The 20,540-nt window shown below is 40.3% G+C and overlaps 1 protein-coding gene across 5 annotated transcripts in view; it reads left to right on the top strand.

Annotated features, from left to right (window-relative positions):
* The window catches only part of LOC125454557 (solute carrier family 22 member 2-like), a 48,270-nt gene that overhangs the window by 16,269 nt on the left and 11,461 nt on the right, over positions 1–20,540 (top strand). For 2 of the 5 annotated variants that reach the window (XM_048535434.2, XM_048535432.2), the window contains exons 3-9: positions 1,847–2,001; positions 3,895–4,063; positions 4,150–4,264; positions 6,624–6,724; positions 10,935–11,149; positions 12,742–12,850; positions 14,231–14,343. In XM_048535434.2, the coding sequence (XP_048391391.1) occupies positions 1,847–2,001; positions 3,895–4,063; positions 4,150–4,264; positions 6,624–6,724; positions 10,935–11,149; positions 12,742–12,850; positions 14,231–14,343 (977 nt within the window). The remainder of the gene's footprint in view (positions 1–1,846; positions 2,002–3,894; positions 4,064–4,149; positions 4,265–6,623; positions 6,725–10,934; positions 11,150–12,741; positions 12,851–14,230; positions 14,344–20,540) is intronic. The other 3 variants (XM_048535436.2, XM_048535435.2, XM_048535433.2) reach the window with 2 other exon arrangements.

Below are 20,540 nucleotides of genomic sequence, written 5' to 3'. Positions count from 1 at the left end.
TCCCTCCTGGTCCAGGAACTCCTCACCTAAGTCCGTGACATCATCCATGGCTTCCACCTCCTCCAAGACTTCCAAATCGCTGGCCTCCAACACCTCATCTTCACTTTGGACATCCAATCCCTATACTTTTGCAACCCTCACACAGATGGTCTAAAGGCCCTCCACTTCTTCCTCTCCTGCAGGTCCAACCAGTCCCCCTCCACTGACACCCTTGTCTGCATCACTGAACTCGTCCTCACCCTTAACAACTTCTCCTTCAACTCGTCCCACTTCGTACAGACTAGGGGATGGCCATGGGAACCTGCATTGGCCCAAGCCATGCCTGCCTCTTTGTAGGATATGGGGAACAGTCCCTCTTCTACAACTGCACTGGCACCATCCCCTACCTCTTCCTGTGTTATATCAATGACTGTATCAGTGCCGACTCGCGCTCCCATGAAGAGCTAGAACAGTTCATCAGCTTTAGTAACGACTTTCACTCCAACCTCAAATTCACCCGGACCATGTCCAATACCTCCCTCTCCTTCCTGGACCTCTCTGTCTCCAGCTCGTGACTGCCTCGAAACCGACATCTATTTCAAGCCCACCAACTCCTACAGCTACCTGGACTACACTTCCTCTCACCCGCCTTTCTGCAAGAATGTGATCTCCTATTCCCTATTCCATATTCCCAATTCCTCCAACCCACCGTATCTGTTCCCAAGATGGGGCTTTCCACTCCTGCACATCCCAGACATCCTACTATTTCAAGGACTGCAACATCCCCACTTCAGTGGTTGAAAATGCCCTCAAACGCATCTCTTGCGTTTCCCACACCTCTGCCCTCACATCCTCTCCCCCCAACAAAAACAAAGACAGAATCCCCCTTGTCCTCACATATCTCACCTCCAACCTCCACGTCCAACCTATTGTACTCCGCCACTTCTTCCACCTAGAATCGACCCCACAACCAAAGAAATATATATTTCTTTCCCCTCTCTGCCTTTCGTAGGGACCGCTCTTTCCGCGACTCCCTTGTCCGCTGCACACTCCCCACTAACGCCAACACCTTTCCCTGCAACCACAACACCTCCTCCTGCTCCTCCCACCTCCATTTAAGGCACCAAACAAACCTTCCACATTAGACAGGGGTTCACCTGCACATCCATTAATGTGGACTACTGCATCCTCTGCCCCCGATGTGGCCTCCTCTACACTGGTGAGACCAAGCATAGACTCAGAGGCCGTTCTGTAGACCACCTGTGCTCTGTTTGCAACAAACAACAACACCTTCTAGTTGCGAACAATTTCCACTCCCACTCCCACTCCCACTCCCTGGGTGACATGTCCACCCTGGCCCTTCCCCAGTGTCACAACAACATTACCTGCAAACTGAAGCAGCAACACCTCATATTCTGCCTTGGCAGCCTACAGCACAATGGCCTAAAAGTGGATTTTACCAGTTTCAAAATCTCTTCATCCCATGACCAACCCTCCCTCTCATCCAGCCTCCTTGACCTGACACAACCTGTCCATCTTCTCTCCCACCTATCCGCTCCTCCCACCTCACTGAACAATCCCCACTATTCCCTACCTGCACTCACCTATCACCATCCCACCTACCTTCTCCAGCCCCACCCTCCTCTCACTATTTATTTCTGAGCTCCCTTCTCCCTCCTCATTTTTGAAGAAGAGTCTGACCTGAAACATTAACTTTCTTGCTCCTCTAATGCTGCCTGGCCTGCTGTGTTCCTCTAGCTCTGCACTGCATTGTCTTTGACTCCAACATCAGCAGTTCTTACTATCTCTTTGTAATGTAATGGCAATTTTCTCATATTATTTAATTACAAAATTAATTTCCTTGTAGGTTCGGTAGAAAATTGAGCTTCTTGTTTGCAACATTTGTTACTTCAGTTCTGGGACTTGTAGTACCATTCTTGCCAAACTACAGTTGGTTTTTGATTTTCCGAACATTACAAGGCTTGTTCAGCAAAGGAAGTTGGGTGTGCGCATATGTCTTCAGTAAGAACAATATTTCTATCTTAATGTTAATAATGTAATCAACACTTATTACAATAATAGCTGCTGAAGTGCTGTACTTTTGCTTTAGTACAAAATATGCCAATTAAATTAGAAATTATTAAAACAATGTTAGCTATCATATCAACATTCATTATGGTATATATAATTTGGTATTAATACACTTTCAACTTTTGTAGTTATTAACAGCTTTTATCTTTAGCCAATAATTTTTTTTCTGCTGTCATTGTATGGTTACTAATATATTGTAATAACTAAAAATGGAAAGTCCTCGTCAGTAATACCACTTATGAAATTGTAACAGTAGGAGGGAATTTGATTAGCTCTAGCTATATAAGAGCATAAGTTCGTAAGAAATTGGAATGGGAGTAATCATTCGGCTATTCAATAGGATCATAGCTGATCCAGTAATCCCCATGTACACTTTCCTTGTAACCCTTCATTGTTCTGCCAATCAAGAATCTATCTATCTCAACCTTAAATATACACATGGACTCTGACCCCACAGCTCTCTGTGGCAGTTCCAAAGACTCATAACTTTCTGAGAAGAAATTCCTCCTCACCTCAGTCTTAAATTAGTGCCCCTTTATTCTGAGACAATGCCCTCTGGTCCGAGACTCTCCAATGAGGTGAAACATCCTCTCGGCAATTATCCTGTCAAGCCCCATAAGAATCCTACGTGGTTCAATGAAATCACCTCTCATTCTTCTAAACTCTAGTGGGTAGAATCCCAACCTGTTTAGCCTTTTACTCTGTAAGAGAACCCCACCATACTAGGGATCATTCTAGTGAACCTTCTCTGAACTGCTTCCAATGAAATGACATCTATTTTAAAGAAGAGAGCCAAAACTGCTCCCAGCACTTCAGATGTGGTCTTGCTGGCACTCTGGATAGTGGCAATAAGACTTTCCTATTCTTATACACCAACCCCCTTGAAATAAAGGCCAAAATTCCATTAGCCTGCCTGATTACCTGCTGCACCTGTAGGCTAGCTTTGTGTTTTGTGCACAAATGCACCCAAGTCCCTTTGTATTGCAGCTTTCTGCATTTTTCTCAACTTAAATAATACTCTGTTCTTTTGTCCTCTCTTCCAAATTGAACACCTTTGTACTTTACCACATTATACTCCATTTGGTAACTTCTTGCCCACTTACTTGACTTACTAGTATCTCTCCATGCCTTTCCACCTATTTTTGTGTCAACTGCAAATTTGCTAGCAGTATATTCACTTCTTTCATCCAAGTCATTAATATATATTGTAAACAGTTGTGGTCCCAGCTGGATCCCTATGGAACCACTGGTCATGTGTTGCTGATCTGAAAAAGAACCCCACATCCTCAGTAACATTTCCTGCCCATGAGCTAATTGTCACTCCAGATTTTCTTTTAAATGATAAAGTCATGTTAATATGAAACTAATGTTCTGAAAATGTAATGGCAATTCCCAACACACAATAGTTTCCTGTGTCTGGAATCAAAATGCCATTTAAGTATTAGAAAACAGTGTACCCGAGCAAGGGCTGTAGAGTGTAATGGTTCTTGAGCAAAACTTGTTTGCTACAGCATGCTAACTAACATCAGAGAAATAGTCAGATGTTCCATTTCATGCTCTTTGCGATAAAACTGTGAGATTGTGTTTCTGGCCCATGTTCCTATCTAGATAGCTCCACAAATTAACACCTATGTTGGTAAAATAACTCAAGATGACAGGTTTGGTCTGGTTTTTCAACTTACTGAAGCTTTATTTTGTAGTACTGAGGAATCAGCTTCATTTGGTTCCTTAGTGCAGGTAATAGAATATTGAATCTTTGGTGCATTCTCTCTTACCACAAAGCATTAACATATCATTGATTTGTTAGCTAATATTTTGTTTCAGTTACAGAACTTGTTGGACTACAGTACAGAAGAACAGTGGGTGTTTTATATCAAGTGTGTTACAGTTCTGGGATGATGATACTTTCATCTGTGGCTTATTTCATACCAGACTGGAGAAATCTGCAACTGGCAACCACCATTCCAAGCTTTTTCTTCCTGACCTACTATTGGTAACATCTGTAAAGATTACCATTATTTGAGTCAAGAGCTAAAGTGTTTCAGGCGTAAGAGTGAACTAGATGCATTCTATTTGCAGGTTGATCCCAGAGTCTCCCAGGTGGATGCTGTCTCAAAAGAAGAATACTGAAGCCCTGAGTGTCATACAGCAAATGGCAAAAAGAAATGGGAAAAGTTTTTCAAACAAAATTGAGGTGACTATTATGAATATCTTGCCACAAATTGTTAAACATGACATAGACTTTTCAAAGATTTGTTTAGCTGAGTGTGTGGCTAGGGGAATGTATCTTCAGCGAATATAAAATCCTTTGAGTATACAGACTTTCTAATATGAACTCCACATTCTTTGTAGGGATACCTTTTTTTCCACCAGTTCAGACAGCTGGGATGTGGATTTACAACTTGCAAACATAAGGACAACCCAGTGGTGCATTGAGACAATGCTAGACTCCAAATAGCAAAAGCCATTCACTGAAGAACTGGTGGGCTTATCCATCTTTAGTCCAAAGAGTACCATCCTTCCGGTTATAGCAGTGACTTAGAGCCAAAAAGGAATAATTACATTTTCCAGGATTTGTAATTAGACTGCTAATTTGACTGTCTAATCAAGTCTTCTTGAACAGCCTGATTCAGCTTTTGGTTCACAGAGCACATCATGAAAGGTTTCACATGACTTTGAATGACCTCCAAAAGACATGTTATCATTGAAGTTCCTCAACCCTAATAAAAACCATTTTCTCACTGATACCAAGGGGAGATAGTCACTCATTGATAATTGGATTGTTGGCGGGGTTAAGCTTAAACATTTACCAGATACACATCAGGTAACAGAAACTTCACATGAGATGCCAGGTAAGTGACCTAACTCATGACAAGATGTGAGGGCATGGCATTAATGCTCACCAATTTTTTTTTCCCAAGAACAACATTTCTTATAAGATTGACAATTTCATCAGTACTTTGAATGATACACCACTGCAACAATAGACAGTTACAGAGAAACATCATTATTCTTCAGGCATACATCAAAAATCTATGACACAAAGAAACTGATTTGGCCCATTATTACTATGCCATCTGTAAAAGAGCTATCCATTCCAATTACACTTTCCAGCTGTTGTTTTATAACCATGTAGCTTGTACCAATATGAGTGCATATCCAACTAATTTTACATGTGGCAAATTTTTGCCTCTACCAATCATTTTAGGCAGTGAGTTCCAGACCCTAATTACCCTTTCAATGAAATCACCTATCCTTTCCTTGATAGGATTAAGACTTCTTTAAAGTATGATACGTGACTCTTGAGCACTTTGCTGATGAATTGATTTGAGATTATTAAAGGGCAGGTTTTTCAAATTCTTTTAGAGATAACATCAACTCTTATCAAAATTTGTGTTATAATGACTAATCGATGCACTTTGTCGTGGGATCATGTTCAAATAATGATTGAAATTGGCGAGCAGTGAAAATAGCCTCTTCATTCAATATCCACAGTAGCACAGTTTGAAGCAGTGATGGAATCCCAAGTACAGTTTTACAGTAGCCTCTGTATATGCAAAACGTACTTACATTAAAATTTTAGCACTATAGAGTTACATAGTTGTATGTATTGTACATAAAAGTTTGCACAACATTTAAATGCTGGCTGTTATTCCTGATGGGAATGGAATGTCTTTCCAGTCTACTTGCATAATTGAGATGTTGGTCCTTTTATCTTCTAAGTTAGTAAATGTTAGTAAAAAGTTCTAGACCTATATGATCTAAGTAAGTTATAAATTATGCATGTACTTAATAAATTACGTATAGAGGATAGTAAACTGATTACTACAGCCGGGTCGTAAGATTTTATTTACTATCAGCAGTTTGACAGTTCTTTCACAGAAACACTGTTTTGATAGAAACTTTCTGAAAAGGGGGATAGCGGCCCTATTTAATACATTTTTAACAGAAACGTGCTAGTGGAGGAAACTTGTTTGATGTTTCGCAACCTATTCAAGTCCCGGGAAATGGTTGCTAAGGAGCTGATTAATATTGTAATCTTTCCATAGTTTTGGGTGAGTCAGGAGACACGATGGCAGGAATAGCGTTGTTCTGAATAGGTTATGATATTAGCACTTATTTAGGGGTAGCCTTTTGATATAGAAACAGATCTAAAACTACTTGCAGCATGGAGTCGATAAGAATTGAAAGGTGTAAAGAAGCAGGAATAGGTTGGAAGGGATGTTTTAATTTAGTCTATCTTTATAATAATAAAATGTACTACAAAATCACAGTTTTATGGTGAATGAATGAAACATGGTACAGTAAACATAGTGCACTGGTGAGTAGTTAGTAAAAGAATTAGAAATGAATGAGAACGTGGTATTAGTAAATAAAGAGTGCTTGAGAAGGGACCTATAATACAATATCTTGTGTTGTCTTCTTGGTCAGTAATTGGTCAGTATTATAATCTGGTAACAGTCAGAACAGCCCTATGCACATTGTTTTCTATTGGTTGGTGCTTTCGTTAATTGAAGATTTATAGATTGAGGCATGACTTTCCTCTTCCACAGATAGTTGAAGAACGCAGTGAGGACTTAGATCGTCCTTCCTTTGTAGAGCTGGTACGGACTCCTCAGATGAGGAAACACACCTTTATCTTGATGTTTAACTGGTGAGATTTTATTTCTATAAATATTTGATTTTAGGAGACTTTTGGAGAAAATAAACTGCTCTATATAATACATGCAATGTATTTGAAGAATGAAAGCCAATATTAAGAATGTGAAAATCTTTGATTTTAGAAGAAAACCCATCATGTTCATTTAGCATTTCTCTCCACACCTAGATACATTATACTCACCATTGAAGTTTCACAACTGACTTAAGGTAGACGGTTGAGTTGCTCAAATTTAGAAACATTGAAACTTGGCAACATAAAAAATGGGTGCAAGAGAAGGCCATTTGGCCCTTCAAGCCTGCACCACCATTCAATGAAATCATGGCCGATCATACAATCACAGCATCTCATTCCCACTTTCTCTCCATACTCCTTGATTCCTTTAGCTGCAAGGGCCATGTCCAGCTCCATCTTGAATATGTCTAATCATCTGGCCCCATCAGCTTCCTGTGGGAAAGAATTCCACAGGTTCACAACTCCAAGTGAAGAAATTCTTCCTCATCTCAGACCTGAATAGCTTACCCTTATTATTAGGCTATGACCCTTAATTCTAGACTTCCCCACTGTCAGGAACATGCTTCCTGCATCTAGCCTGTCAAGTCCCATTAGCATTTTATATGTTTCTATGAGATCCCACTTCATTCTTCGAAAATTCCAGCAAGTACAAGTCCAGTTGATTCAATCTTCACTCATATGTCAGTCTTGTCATGCTGGGAATCACCTCTTTGCTGGACTTCCTGAGTAGCAAGAATGTCCGTCCTTAGACAAGGAGACCAAAACTGCACACAATACTCAAGGTGCCGCCTGTATAACTACAGCAAGATATCCTTACTCTGATATACACTAATGAGAAGCTTGCCTTTCCTTTCCACTACAGTGTCTTCACAACGATGAATTAAATCTTTCTTTCCAAAATGGCTGAAGGATTTTCAAAAACATCTGTGGATAGGAACTTTCTCAAGAAAATAGCTTCAATCAGTAAGATTCGATGAAAAGTTTTTGACAGTATAAACGATGGCTGTCATTGGCAATGTTTGCACTGATTTTTTTCACATCTAAGATATTTTCACATTAGTTTTGATAATGCCTCCAATGCCACGTTTTAACAATTAAACTAAACATTTCTTAACTACTGAATTATAATTGTGGTACTCACCCAAACTGCCAAAATAATAAGGATTTAACTAAAATCTCTCGGTCTCTGAAACATCTGATATCAAGAAATTGTACTTATTTATGATTTATTTTTAATTAACATCTATTCAATCTCTTTCTGAATAATTTTAACTTGCGCATTGACAAATCTGCTATTGAGTAAACAATATAAAGCTGTTAAACACTGACAGATATCTTAATTCTTCCTCTCAGCCTAGTTTTTCAGGGCTTTTATTTTCTTCTGCAATTGAATCTGCTTTGCAAGTCCAGTAATTAGTCTCCTTTAATAGGTGCTTGATCTGAATCTATCATCTTGGCTCATAATGGGTTTTAGTGTTCACGTTAATTTTTATTTTCCCTTAACTTTGTTTCCCCTAGCTTTTTAATAATTGGCGACTTCAGTGTCTTCTCTGCTGGAAGTTTCTGTTTAATTTGCCACAGCTATTCAGCTCAATAGTACTTCTGGTTTCTCACTGGTCTTCGTTTGTGCCAATTTTTTTTTGGAGAAATAATTTCTTTTAGTTCTTTGATTCTTTATTGATATTTTAGTCTGTTTCTTGTTCTTCACTGTCACGATTTTCAAAGCAGTGGATTCCACTGCTGTCATCATCTTTCATTGCGTGGTTTTCTGCCCACCAAGAGTTAGGTTCAAGACACACTGGTAGAGCAGATGGCAAGGTCAAGAACTGTCTTCAGGCTTAGTCTTCTTTGATTATTGTATGTTAATACTAAACACAATTATTCATAGTGATCTGGGATTTACCAGACTCTAATCTTATCTTTGCAGTGTTAGGAGACTATTCATTGAACACTATCTATCTTCTATCTTTGACCTAACCAACTAACTCTGCCCAGATTGTACTTTTTAATGTCCATTGTGGTGCAATTTTGTGATATCATCACAAGATTAACCCAGGGTTCTATTCTAGGATTTCCCAGATATCCTCCAACTTCAGGGACCTAGTTTCCCCTTCTCTGTTATTAAGGATGTCCTCAAACACATCTCCTCCACTTCCTGTGCTCTCAGACACTCTCCCTCCAACAACAATAAGGATAGAGCCCTCATAGTCCTCACGTACTACCTTCACAAACCTCTGAATACCACGCATCCTCTGAAATTTCTGCCACGTACAATCAGACCCCACTATCAAAAAAATCAAAGTAATGGGACAAACGAGAAGCTTTCAGCAGAGACCATTCATTCTGCAACTCCCTCATCAGCTCCACAATCCCCACCAACCCCTCTTCCACACCCTGTACCTCTCCCTGTAGCCACGGGGGTGCAACACTGCCCTTCCACCTCCCCTGTCATGTCAATTCAAGACCCCAAACAAACCTTCCAAATCGAGCAGAGATTCACCTGTACTTCATCTAACTTTATCTACTGTATCCGTTGCTTCTGATGTGGTCTCCTCTACATCTGGGAGACCAAACACAGACTTGGGGATCGGTTCACGGAGCATCTCTGCTCTGCACGTGCCAACCAGCCTGACCTTCTGGTTGCTATTCACTTTAGCTTCCCTCTCCCACTCTCCTGGTGGCATGTCCATTCTTGGCCTCATGCACTGTCAGAGTGAGGACAAACACAAACTGGAGGAACAACACCTAATATTTCACCTTGGGAGCTTACAGCCCAATAGCCTGAATATTGATTTCACCAGTGTTAAAACTTCTCCTCCCTCCACCTGTCCATCTTCTGACTCACATATCTGTTCCACCCTTCCCACTGGCCAACCACAATAATGCCCAGCTTGCACCCACCTATGTCCATCTCACCTTCTCTCCCAGCAGCCCCATTCCCCCTCTATTTATTTCTGAGTTTCCCTCTCCCTCCCCAGTCCTGAAGAAGGGTTCTGACCTAAAATATTGACTTATCTGCTACTCTGCTGTCTGGCCTGCTGTGCTTTTCCAGCTCCCAGCATCAGCTGTCCTTTCTGTCTCCACAACAGGAAGGTTTGTCTTCTTTCAGAGATTGTAATAGTGGGGAGGTAAATGAATGATTCACATTAGTCCAAAAAATGTCCAGATGATTCACACATGTTGATGTGGATGTAGAAGTTAATACCATCGCCAAATGGTTCACATTCGATGGACCGGATAATCTTTTCCTGCATTTTGTCATGACCGTTTTTGTCAAAACCATGGACTGTATTGTGTGATTATCTTGAAGTCAGCTTTAAGTTCATCTTTATGATAGCAATGTCAAAGAATTAGCAATCCTTCATTCAACTTTATTGAATGGACCTGTTCTCTGCAGGTATTGTGCTCTGTGAACCTGTTGTTAAGGATAGCTTGAAGCATTTGTTGGCTGTTCTCATTCATTCTCCTATCATGAAATTCTACAGTGATTCTAGGTCAACAAATGAAGGAAGGATGGCAAAATGTCTACATTTTGATTTTGTATATTCTTTTGAAATTCAATCTCTAACCATCTTATTCTTGTGTTTCACTCTGACATAAAATGTTTAAATGCAGATATTCAATTAAATTATTTCTCCCAATGCAGTTTTCACCTATATGCACAGCGTAATCTGGCATTTACAAAATCACTGCCTAAGTGTCTAGTTCTAAGAATCGCAGGATTACACAAAACAACCTTATAAACAGGACACTTGTTTGATAGTCCTTTACCTGCTGATGATTTCCATCAGGCTGCTGGGTAAATTCCAGCCTGAATATGGATGATTCCTAGAGATAATGGGAACTGCAGATGCTGGAGAATCCAAGACAACAAAATGTGAGGCTGGATGAACACAGCAGGCCAAGCAGCATCTCAGGAGCACAAAAGCTGACGTTTCGGGCCTAGACCCTTCATCAGAGGATGATTCCTGTTGAGGTTTCTCCAACTTGGTTGCCTGAACACACATGCAGTAGGAAGAAAATGTTCATATTTCATTCATCATGATACCAAAATGTTTTTCTTACTGTGACATAATGATCTTAGCAATGACATATAGACTGTTATCTTAACAGTGGCACACAGTCTTCTAGAATGGTCTTGATTCTGTTAAGTTGCCACTGAACTAACTTGTATGCAACTTCATTACAGGTTCGCTATTACGTTGGTGTACCAAGGTCTCATTATGCGTTTGGGAACTCTGGGAGGAAATATTTACCTTGACTTCTTCATTTCGGGAGCAGTAGAAATCCCGGCAGCAATTCTCATCCTTTTAACCATTGAGCGGATTGGACGGCGTCTTCCATTTGCAGCAGGTGGTCTGTTGTCAGGGGGCACTTGTCTAATAGCTGCATTCATACCCGAAAGTAAGTATTATAGTTAGGACTGGGGTTCTTATCCAGTCCCAGACTAATGAACTTGATTAGGTGTCTGTCATGCCAATGGGATAAAATGTTACAGCACAGAACAAAGGAATTGAACCCATAATCTTTGTTTCAGACCTCCATAAAAGCTTCTCTTTTGTCCCATTACTCTGATTTTTCGTGGTCTGTACTTTTTTTATTTTCAAATGTTTATAAAATTTCCTTTTGAATGTGGTTATTTAATCTGCTGCTACCATCTTTTTTAGTCAGTGCATTTCAGATCATTGAATAAACTCAAGGGTATGTTAGACAGATTTTAATGATAGATTGAGTCACGTTTGGGGGACAGGCAAAAATGTTAAGTTAAAGTCACAATCAGATCAACCATGATGTTAACATGGCAGAGCAGGCTCGATAGGGCCAAATGTCTCCCTCCTGCTCCTATTTTTTTTAACCTTACAATCCTAAAAATTCACTATTTAAAAAAAATCTCCTATTCTCTTCCGTCATGGTTTTCTCAATTATCTTAGCTACTGTTTCCCCTGGCTCCTGACTGCCCTTCTGATAGAAGCAGGTCTTTCCCATTCATTCACCATATTAATAGTTTTCACAATTTCAAATACATGTATGAAATCTCACCTAAAGTGTTCTTACTCTGAGCAGAATTATCCTAACTTCTCCAATTTCTCCAAGTGACCGAAGGTACTCATCTCTGGTCATATTCTGGTGAAGAAACAGACATCAATATGCAACTAACTTCTTTTTAGAAAAGTGAGAAGATGCATCAATGCATTATAACTCAGAACATCAAGATTAGATTAGATTTGATTCCCTACAGTGTGGAAACAGGCCCTTCGGCCCAACAAGTCCACACCGCCCCTTGGAACATCCCACACACCCCTGAACACTACGGGCAATTTAACATGGCCAAGCCACCTAGCCTGCACATCTTTGGACTGTGGGAGGAAACCGGAGCGTCCGGAGGAAACCCACGCAGACACAGGGAGAATGTGCAAACTCTGCACAGACAGTCGCCTGAGGCTGGAATCGAGCCTGGGTCCCTGTTGCTGTGAGGCTGCAGTGCTAACCACTGTGCCATCGTGCTGCCCCTAGAAGGTCATAAGACATGTATTTCCTCCATGATTAATTCTTGTTATGCAACTGCAGTAATGGACTGTTGTGTTGTCACAATTACTCTACTGTTTAGAAAACGCAGGGCCCTTTTTGAAGTCAGTAACCAATCCTTTTGGTGTCACAAAACAATTGACGTGCTTCTCATGGCCTGTTAAAAGCTGTCCACCTGTCAAGTCAGCTCTACTTTGTGTTTTTCCAAACAAACATGGAGATGGTTCTTTCATTACTCAGGATAGTAACTGCACCAACTCGTACTCGCTGCAATCTCACAGGGCACACTACCTGCCTGGAACCAGTACCTGTCTAGTTTGACCCAAAGAATAATTGTAACATCTTGTAGAAATGCAATTAGTTCATTTAAATCTCTAAACAACCATAACTAGTTACAAATGATTACTTGATTCTGTTTCAGAAAATGCAATATTGATAAATTGTACTTGTGTTTTAATTTTCCATTTCAGATATTAGTTGGTTGGCAACCGCAATAGCCTTTGTGGGTAAATTAGGAATTACTATGTGCATCGAAATGGTGATATTTGTAAATACTGAACTATACCCAACATTTATAAGGTGTGTACTGAACAGGTGTTCTCTACATTAACAGAAGTTCATCAATGGTTCTGAATACAAATATAGCTCTAATTCAGTTATTGACCACACTGAGCATCAACATAGAACTGTACAGCACAGAAACAGGCCCTTTGGCCAATGATATAGTGCCGAACACGACGCCAAATTAAACTAATCCCTTCTGCCTGTCTATGGTTTATATCCCTCATTCCTTGCATATTTGTGTGCTTATCTAAAAGTTCCTCAAACAACCCTGTCATATCTGCCTCCATCACCACATTTGGTAGTGTTCCAAACTCCTACCAAACTCGGTGTAAATTAACTTGCTTCTCACATCTCCTTTGAACTTTACCCCTCGCACCATAAATGCATGCCCCCTAGAATTAGTCATTTCAACTCTGGAATAAAGATTCTGACAATACTATCTATGCATCTCATAATTTTATGGCCTTCTATCAAATCTTCCCTCAGCCTCCACTGCTCCAGAGATAACAAACTGGGTTTTACTAGCTTCCTCTTGTAGCTCATACCCTCTAATCCAGGTAGGATTCTGGTAAACCTCTTCTGCATCATCTCCAAAGCCTCCAAATCCTTCCTGTAATGTAGCAACCAGAACAAAATGCAATACTCTTAAGTGTGGCTTAACCTTATACTCCTGCAACATGACGTCCTGACCTGTGTACTCAATTCCCTGACCAATAAAGACAAGCGTACTATATGCCTCCTTTAGCACCCTATCTGTTTGTGTAGCCACTTTCAGGGAGCTATGGATTTGAACCCCAAGATCCCTCTGTACATCAGTGCTGTTCAGGTCCCTTTTTTTTAATAAAACTGTATTTAAAAAAAAACTATATAAAAAAAGTTATAAAACTGTATACTTTTCCTTAATATTTGATCTTCCAACATGTAACACCACACACTTACCCATATTAAACTCTATCTGCCATTTTTCCATGTGTATCTACAACAAATTTATATCCTGCTGTTATCTTTGACAATCTTCAACACTATCCATAGCTCCACTGATCTTTGTATTGTCTTTAAACTTACTAACCCACCCATCCACATTTTCGTACAAATCACTTGTACATATCACAACAAGCAGCAGTCCCAATATGGATCCCTCTGGAACACCACTGATCACAGAGCCCCAAGCCTCACCCTTGAACCTCTATACTCTGTCTTCTATGAGCAAGCCAATTGTGAAAACTTGCAGCCAGCATGTGTCCTATACATCTTAATCTTCTGGATTATCAGTGTAAGGGATCCATTTTCTTGAACTATACTGTAATAGCAAAATCTGATTTGTTGGAAATACTTAGTGCTTGTGAAATGGGAAACTAATTTCTGTGCCAGTAAACAACATTTTTTTAAAAACAGGAACTTTGGTGTTTCAGTGTGCTCATCACTGTGTGACATTGGAGGGATTGCTGCCCCATTCATTGTATACCGACTGTCAGGAATCTGGAAGGGGTTGCCTCTTCTGGTTTTAGGTGAGAATTGTATATTTAATGTCATGCAATCAACTAATTTAATGCTGTGCTTTTATCATTACTTTCACATCTATCTCTGCACCTAATTCTAATTATCAGAAGTTTTAATATGTCTAATGGAAAACTCTTCAGTCAATTTCTGGAAGAATTCCCATCCTCAAGAAAAAGACCAATTCTTCTATTAATTTCCTCCTCCAAATTGTTCTAGAAACCATGTTAATGATACATTACCCTCCATCACATAAATTATCTATCTCACAAACACACCATTTAAAGGGAAGAAGACAGAATTCATCGATAATTTAACTTGCCATCTTTGCGTACCTGAGCGGTTTGGTTGTACAACCCTGCCTCTGTCAGAAGCCTCATATCTGCATGCTGTCTCACTTACAACAGTTGAACTTTTTGAGAATATCACTAGCATGGCAAATAGTGGAGCATTTCTGAATGTCTATATGGTCTTTCAGAGGCATTTCATAAGGTTGACACAGGATTCTTAACAAATATAAGAGGTAACATAAATTAGAGGCAACATTGCGACATGTTCATTTTTTTGGGAAGCAAGGCAGTAAAGAGATGCAGAAAACATATTCTCATTGGTGGTATGTGACAAGTAACGTTCTCAGGGTTGTGAACCAGTGCCAGGTGTTTGAATACCCAAAAGAGGTTCGCTACTCTGAGCTTGGTCACAACTAATGCTTACCAGGAGGTCAGAGAAAATATGTCAAGGACGTCCTTAAGTCTTCCTTATTTAAAAAAAAATGCAACATCCCCTCTAATTTGTGGGAATACCTTTCCCAAGACTGCCCAAAGATGTGGGAGAAGCATCCATGAAAATGCAATCATTTTGAGCTTCCTGGTAGTCCCAAGTAGAGAACAAGCATAAACAGCACATGGAGCTGAAAATCTGAACATCCTTTTCAATTGTCTCTTCAAACATCACCTGTCCCACCTGTGGTAGGGTGTGCAGATCCAGCAATGGACTGTGTACTCATCTCACGACCTAGAACACTGGAGTAGAATAAAAGTCTTCCTCGGTCCTGAAGGGCTGCTTAAGGAGAAGAGAATGGAGCCTCAGATTTTTGTCATTTATACTAAATGATTTAGATTTAAAAAATAGAAGGTTGATGTCAAAATTTGAAGATGGGCTTGGAAAGTACTGTGTGTTTTACTATTGGTAGCAGAAACGTTGGAAGGGATATAATGGTGGCAGGTGATGTTTAGTGTTAGAAAAATGTGATTACTTGTTTTGTATCAATAAAAGATTTAGCTGTTTGTTACTTAGTGGTGAGAGACCAGAAACTATAGAGGAGCTATACATCCTAAAAGTGCAGTACTACTAAAAAAAGTGATCAAAAAACTTGTGGAATATTGATTTCTGTCTTGAGGCATTGGAATGCAAAGGTGTGGACCATTTTCTGGGCTGTACAGAGCTTTAGTGACACTCCATCTGCAGTACTGCATTCAGTTTGGCCACCAAATCAAAGGAAGGGTATATTAAATAATCTTTGTTATTGTTCCTGATTTACAGCATCAGCATTTCTTTTGTTTTATATTAAATAATTGCTTTTTTTGAAAGGTCATTCTGGCAACAGGCTCATAATTGTGATAATGATACAACTAAAACAAATAATTGTAATAAAGTAAAGTAAAATAAAACAAAGTAAGAGAGACATCTGGTGGTGGTTTTACTTGAGGGAGGCCGCACCTCAGGCAAAGGGAGAGATTGAGAGTTCTTCATTGTAACTTCAGCTGGTATGGGAATTGAACCCATGCTGTTGGCATCAGTCTGCATTGCAAACCAGCTGTTCAGCCAGTGAAGCTAACTGACCCCTATAACTCCTAATGTAATTATAGATGAAAATTAAAGCAAAAATAAAGTATGAAATAAAAATTGGATTATGATTTACAGTTATGAACAATTCAGCTTACAAATAATTACGAAGTTAGGAAATGTATGTCTCCTAAATTTACAGAATACAAATGAGAGGTCAACTGCACTCAATATTTTGTATTAAAACCAATGATCATATGTTATTGGGTTAGATTTATTAAGTTCTCAATCATTTACATGCCATTCTAGAAGAGAAATGAAGCAAGAGCCAAGTTTGTGGCACCACAAACTGCACAGTTTGGTGAGATGAAGTGTACAAGGGCAACTGTAATGGGTAAATCAATAATTAGCGGAATAGCAGTCATTTCTGTGGCCATAGACCTGACTCCAAAAAGGTATGTTGCCTCCCTGGTGTCTTGGTCAAGGATGTCATGGAGCAGCTGGCAGAGGGTGAACACCTAGAAGTCATAGACCACAATGGAAATAATGAGGATAATCAGCTATGATTCAATAGCATGACAGAGCAGGCTTATGTGGCCAAATAACTTACCCCTGATCCTGTTTCTTATGGTCTCATGAGGAGGAAATACAGGAGAGACAAGATTCCTCTGAGCAGGAAGGTAAGGGTTACATTATGGCACATAAGCATTTATCAAGAGGACGAAAACGCAATGGACCAGAGAAGCCAAGAGGGCAGAGACAAACTCAATAGCTAGATGTTTCCAGGGTTATTGAACTAATTGGAGACTTTCAACTTGCAAATTGTAATGTCATTTCAGCAGTTGGCATTCAGTGTCGTGTCTTATCCATTTTGACTCAGACACTGACTGCTTCAGTGTCTAAGTTCAAAATGAGTAGGACACAACATTTGATGCCAACTGCTCAAATGGCATTACAATTTGTAGGTAGGAAGTCTCTAACCAGTTCAATAATTGAAGCAATCAGTGTCCATATACAGCAAGACCTAGACAACATTCAGGTTTTGGTTGAAAAGTGGCAAGTTGCAAATGCACCACACGAGTACCAGGCAATGACCATCTTCAACAAGAAATAATCTAATTATTGCCCCTTGACATTCAATGATACAGCCATTGCTAAATCACCCACTATTAAGGTCCTAGGGATTACCATTGACCTGAAATTTAAAATATAAATACGGTGGCTACAAGGGCAGGTCAGACAAAGGCAGCTGATGCATAGGAATTCTACCACCTTCGATTTTACCCTCCAAACACACTATCCTGACATGGAACTATATTATCATTATCTGACTGAATGTCATTGGGTCAAAATTTTGAAACTTCCTTCTTAACAGCACTCTGGCTGGCTCTATAACCAATGGGCTGCAGTGATTTCATGTGGTTTACTTTACCTTCTGCATTGCAATTAGGAATGGATAATAAATGTCAATGATGCCCATATCCCATGAACAAATTCTTTAAAACAACTGTTTTAGTTGGTGTTGCAGTTTATTACTTTTGTCTCCAAAAAGGTCAATTCTTGTTACTTGTTTTCTTTGTGTACTTATTTAGCTCAGAGTGTTGAGCAAAAGTAAATATTCACATATGAATTGACCATTGGCCATCTCAATAAATCAAATGTTGCAGTGTTCCTTTGAGAGGGACAGAAACAGGACAAACCTTTCTCTTGTGAAATGCGTGGAATCATCACATATATTTCACCTCTCCCTTAAGGTGAGTGTGAGAGGTGAACTATGAGAGAATAATCAGTGTTTGATGCTTGTAATGCATTGCATCCTTCTGATGTTTGAAGATGCTTCACATATGTCAGATTCAGGAACTTAAAACAGTCGTTTGGTACAAGAAAACTGCAGCACATGTTATAACAATGCGTGTGAATATATATTTACAGAAGGAGTGTATTTGAAAATTGGTTGCGTATCCATTCCACTGATATGCCCTCTGTATGGTCCTTCTTTATTGCTTGCTACGCATAGGTGCAGATCTATTCTGCTGCTGGGATGGAAGGAGCCTGCTGTGTGGAACACGCTGGTGACTTTGAAGACTTGAGTAGTCATTCCCTAATGTCTAGAAGACCCAGGCTACTGTGAGTCTCCTGTTCAGATGTTGGCTCACCCTCCCCAGCTTGAACATTTGTAGGCACGAGGGCCACAGACAATGGGGTGGCGGAGGACCAGAACACCTCTGGAATGTCTTAATAACAAACTGCTGGAATGTCTATGTGTCCCTGTGGGGTCCTCCTGGCATTATACTCCCTTCTCAATAAGAAGGAGCATCTGTACTAGTAACTTCCTCTTTGCACTGGCAAAAACTATCCCTGGCAATGCTATGTCACTGCTGAGAGAGAGGCTACAACATCTATCAAGTTAGCCCTTAGATGTTCAGTAATGGAATGATGAGAAGTCCTCAGTACTGTTGACACTCTTCTCCCTCTCTGCACACCCACCCCCACCCCAACTAAGTCCAAATGTGACCCAGAGACATCATCTCTCTCACTACTATTCTGTGAGCATTGCTACAGCTCCCAGCCTTAGTATCTTCTTCTTGCCCTTGTCCCCACCCCCATAGCCTTTGCCACAGCTTCTGGAACTTTGGCCTCAAAGCCATCGGTGCATGTATAACCAATGTAATGTTGGTACACATGAAACATCGTAACGTCAGCTATGCATGCACTGATCTGTTCTGGTCCAGTGATGTCTGCTATCATCACCTGATGTGAAAATAGGCCCATTTTCACTCTGCAAATAAAGGAAAGCTCTGCTGCACTGTGGTGGGCACAGAAGTGGAAACAAAGGTTTGGTGGTGCAGGCCAAAGGGTGTGGTTATGTGACAAGTAAGGAAATAAAAGGTGTGTCCAAATGGATTGTGAACTGCTGAGCGATGAACAGCTGCTACTATAAAACAAGTAGGAAGAAATGAAACTGTAGAGAGAGAGAAAAAATCAAATCAACTAACAAAGTAACAAACAGGGCAAAGGTTTCATTTGAAAATTGCTAGACTAAGTATAGAGTGCCTACTTTGAAAGAAAGATGAGCATCTAGAATGAAATTGAAGTGTCATGTCCTCCTCTGGCCTTGCTACTGATGCTAGCACAGGCCATACAGCAAATCTGGTGGCCACTAAGCATTTTGCTGGGCCTGGAGGTCTAAGGCAGGGATAGGTGATTTCACTGTGCTGGTAGAGGGTGTAGGTGAATGCTTACCAATACTTACCATGAAGTTCCATCTTTTCCTCTTCTGAGGTGGTGCCAGTGAGGAGGAGTTCAGGTAGTGGGCACTTACTTGTGGAGATTCCCAAGCTGCCATTAGTGTCTACGTAACAAAAGTGGATATTAGTTGGTGAGTCTGGATAGCCGTTGATGTAGAGTAAAATGCCAGTCCAGGAACTGCAGAAGACTATTTTGCTCACTGTGTATGTGGTCATCCGGTATCCCTGTCACCATAGCAACAGTACTAGTTTTCCCTCGGAATTCTTTTTTCTCAAAGGGAGGGGCTAAGAAGCTTGATGTCTGTCAGCTTCCTGTTGGTCTTCAACCTTGCAGCCCTGTTGTGTGCCAGATTTTCCTGAAATGAGGTAGTGAAAGCTTGAGTATGATGGGAATGAGTGCAGGAACAATTTGTAACCAAACATAGTTGTGCAAGATGGTAAAGTGATCCAAGCAAGTAGGAAGCATTGAGGGCAGGAAGGATTGGTAATTTGAGAGGATGAGATGGGTATAAGCCCTTAAGTGGACATGATGCATGTGTTCAAAGATTTACAATCGAGCATCCTTGATAAGATGTGTTGCTAGTGTCAGACCTAGACTGCATGATGGTTCTAGAGCTTGAGATCACACAGACAAGATAGTTACCCTTGCAGTCTGTGGCAGATCATTCACCTCCTTTTGGCATTGTTGCTCAACCCGTTTTATTGCAGTCATATCACTGGCCTGCATTAAAATCTCTGCTCAGGCTGTGTGGGTCAGGTGAATTGGCTTCCTAATGTGGTCAGTCAGGAGAGAGCCAACTTCCTCTTGATTGACTCTGTTGAACAACACCTTCAGGGCAGTTTGGCCACCTTCAGAGCCATTCCTAGGCCCAATTGCTACAGACTGAGGGGCAGGGCCTGGCTTCTAGTGGGGTCCAACTGGGTTTAAATATGGTACAAGGCCTTCAAATCCTGAAGATTTTGTCATGGAGAGAATTTCTGGCTCTGCACAACATCTTATTTGCATAGATAAATAAAATAAGTATATGACTGCAAGAGGTACATTGATCTGGCTGATGGCAAAGACTTCTGCATATCAATATGCTTACCACCATTCTTTAGCTTTAAATGAGAAAATGTTGCCCATTGTTACTCAGGCTATAAGGGAGATCTCAATGTTAGTTCTTGCTCCTTCA

This window comes from Stegostoma tigrinum, chromosome 9 (genome assembly GCF_030684315.1).
Source record: "Stegostoma tigrinum isolate sSteTig4 chromosome 9, sSteTig4.hap1, whole genome shotgun sequence".
Lineage (NCBI taxonomy): Eukaryota > Metazoa > Chordata > Chondrichthyes > Orectolobiformes > Stegostomatidae > Stegostoma > Stegostoma tigrinum.
The sequence above is the reverse complement of the archived record's forward strand: the minus strand, read 5'-3'. Positions and strand labels throughout refer to the sequence as shown.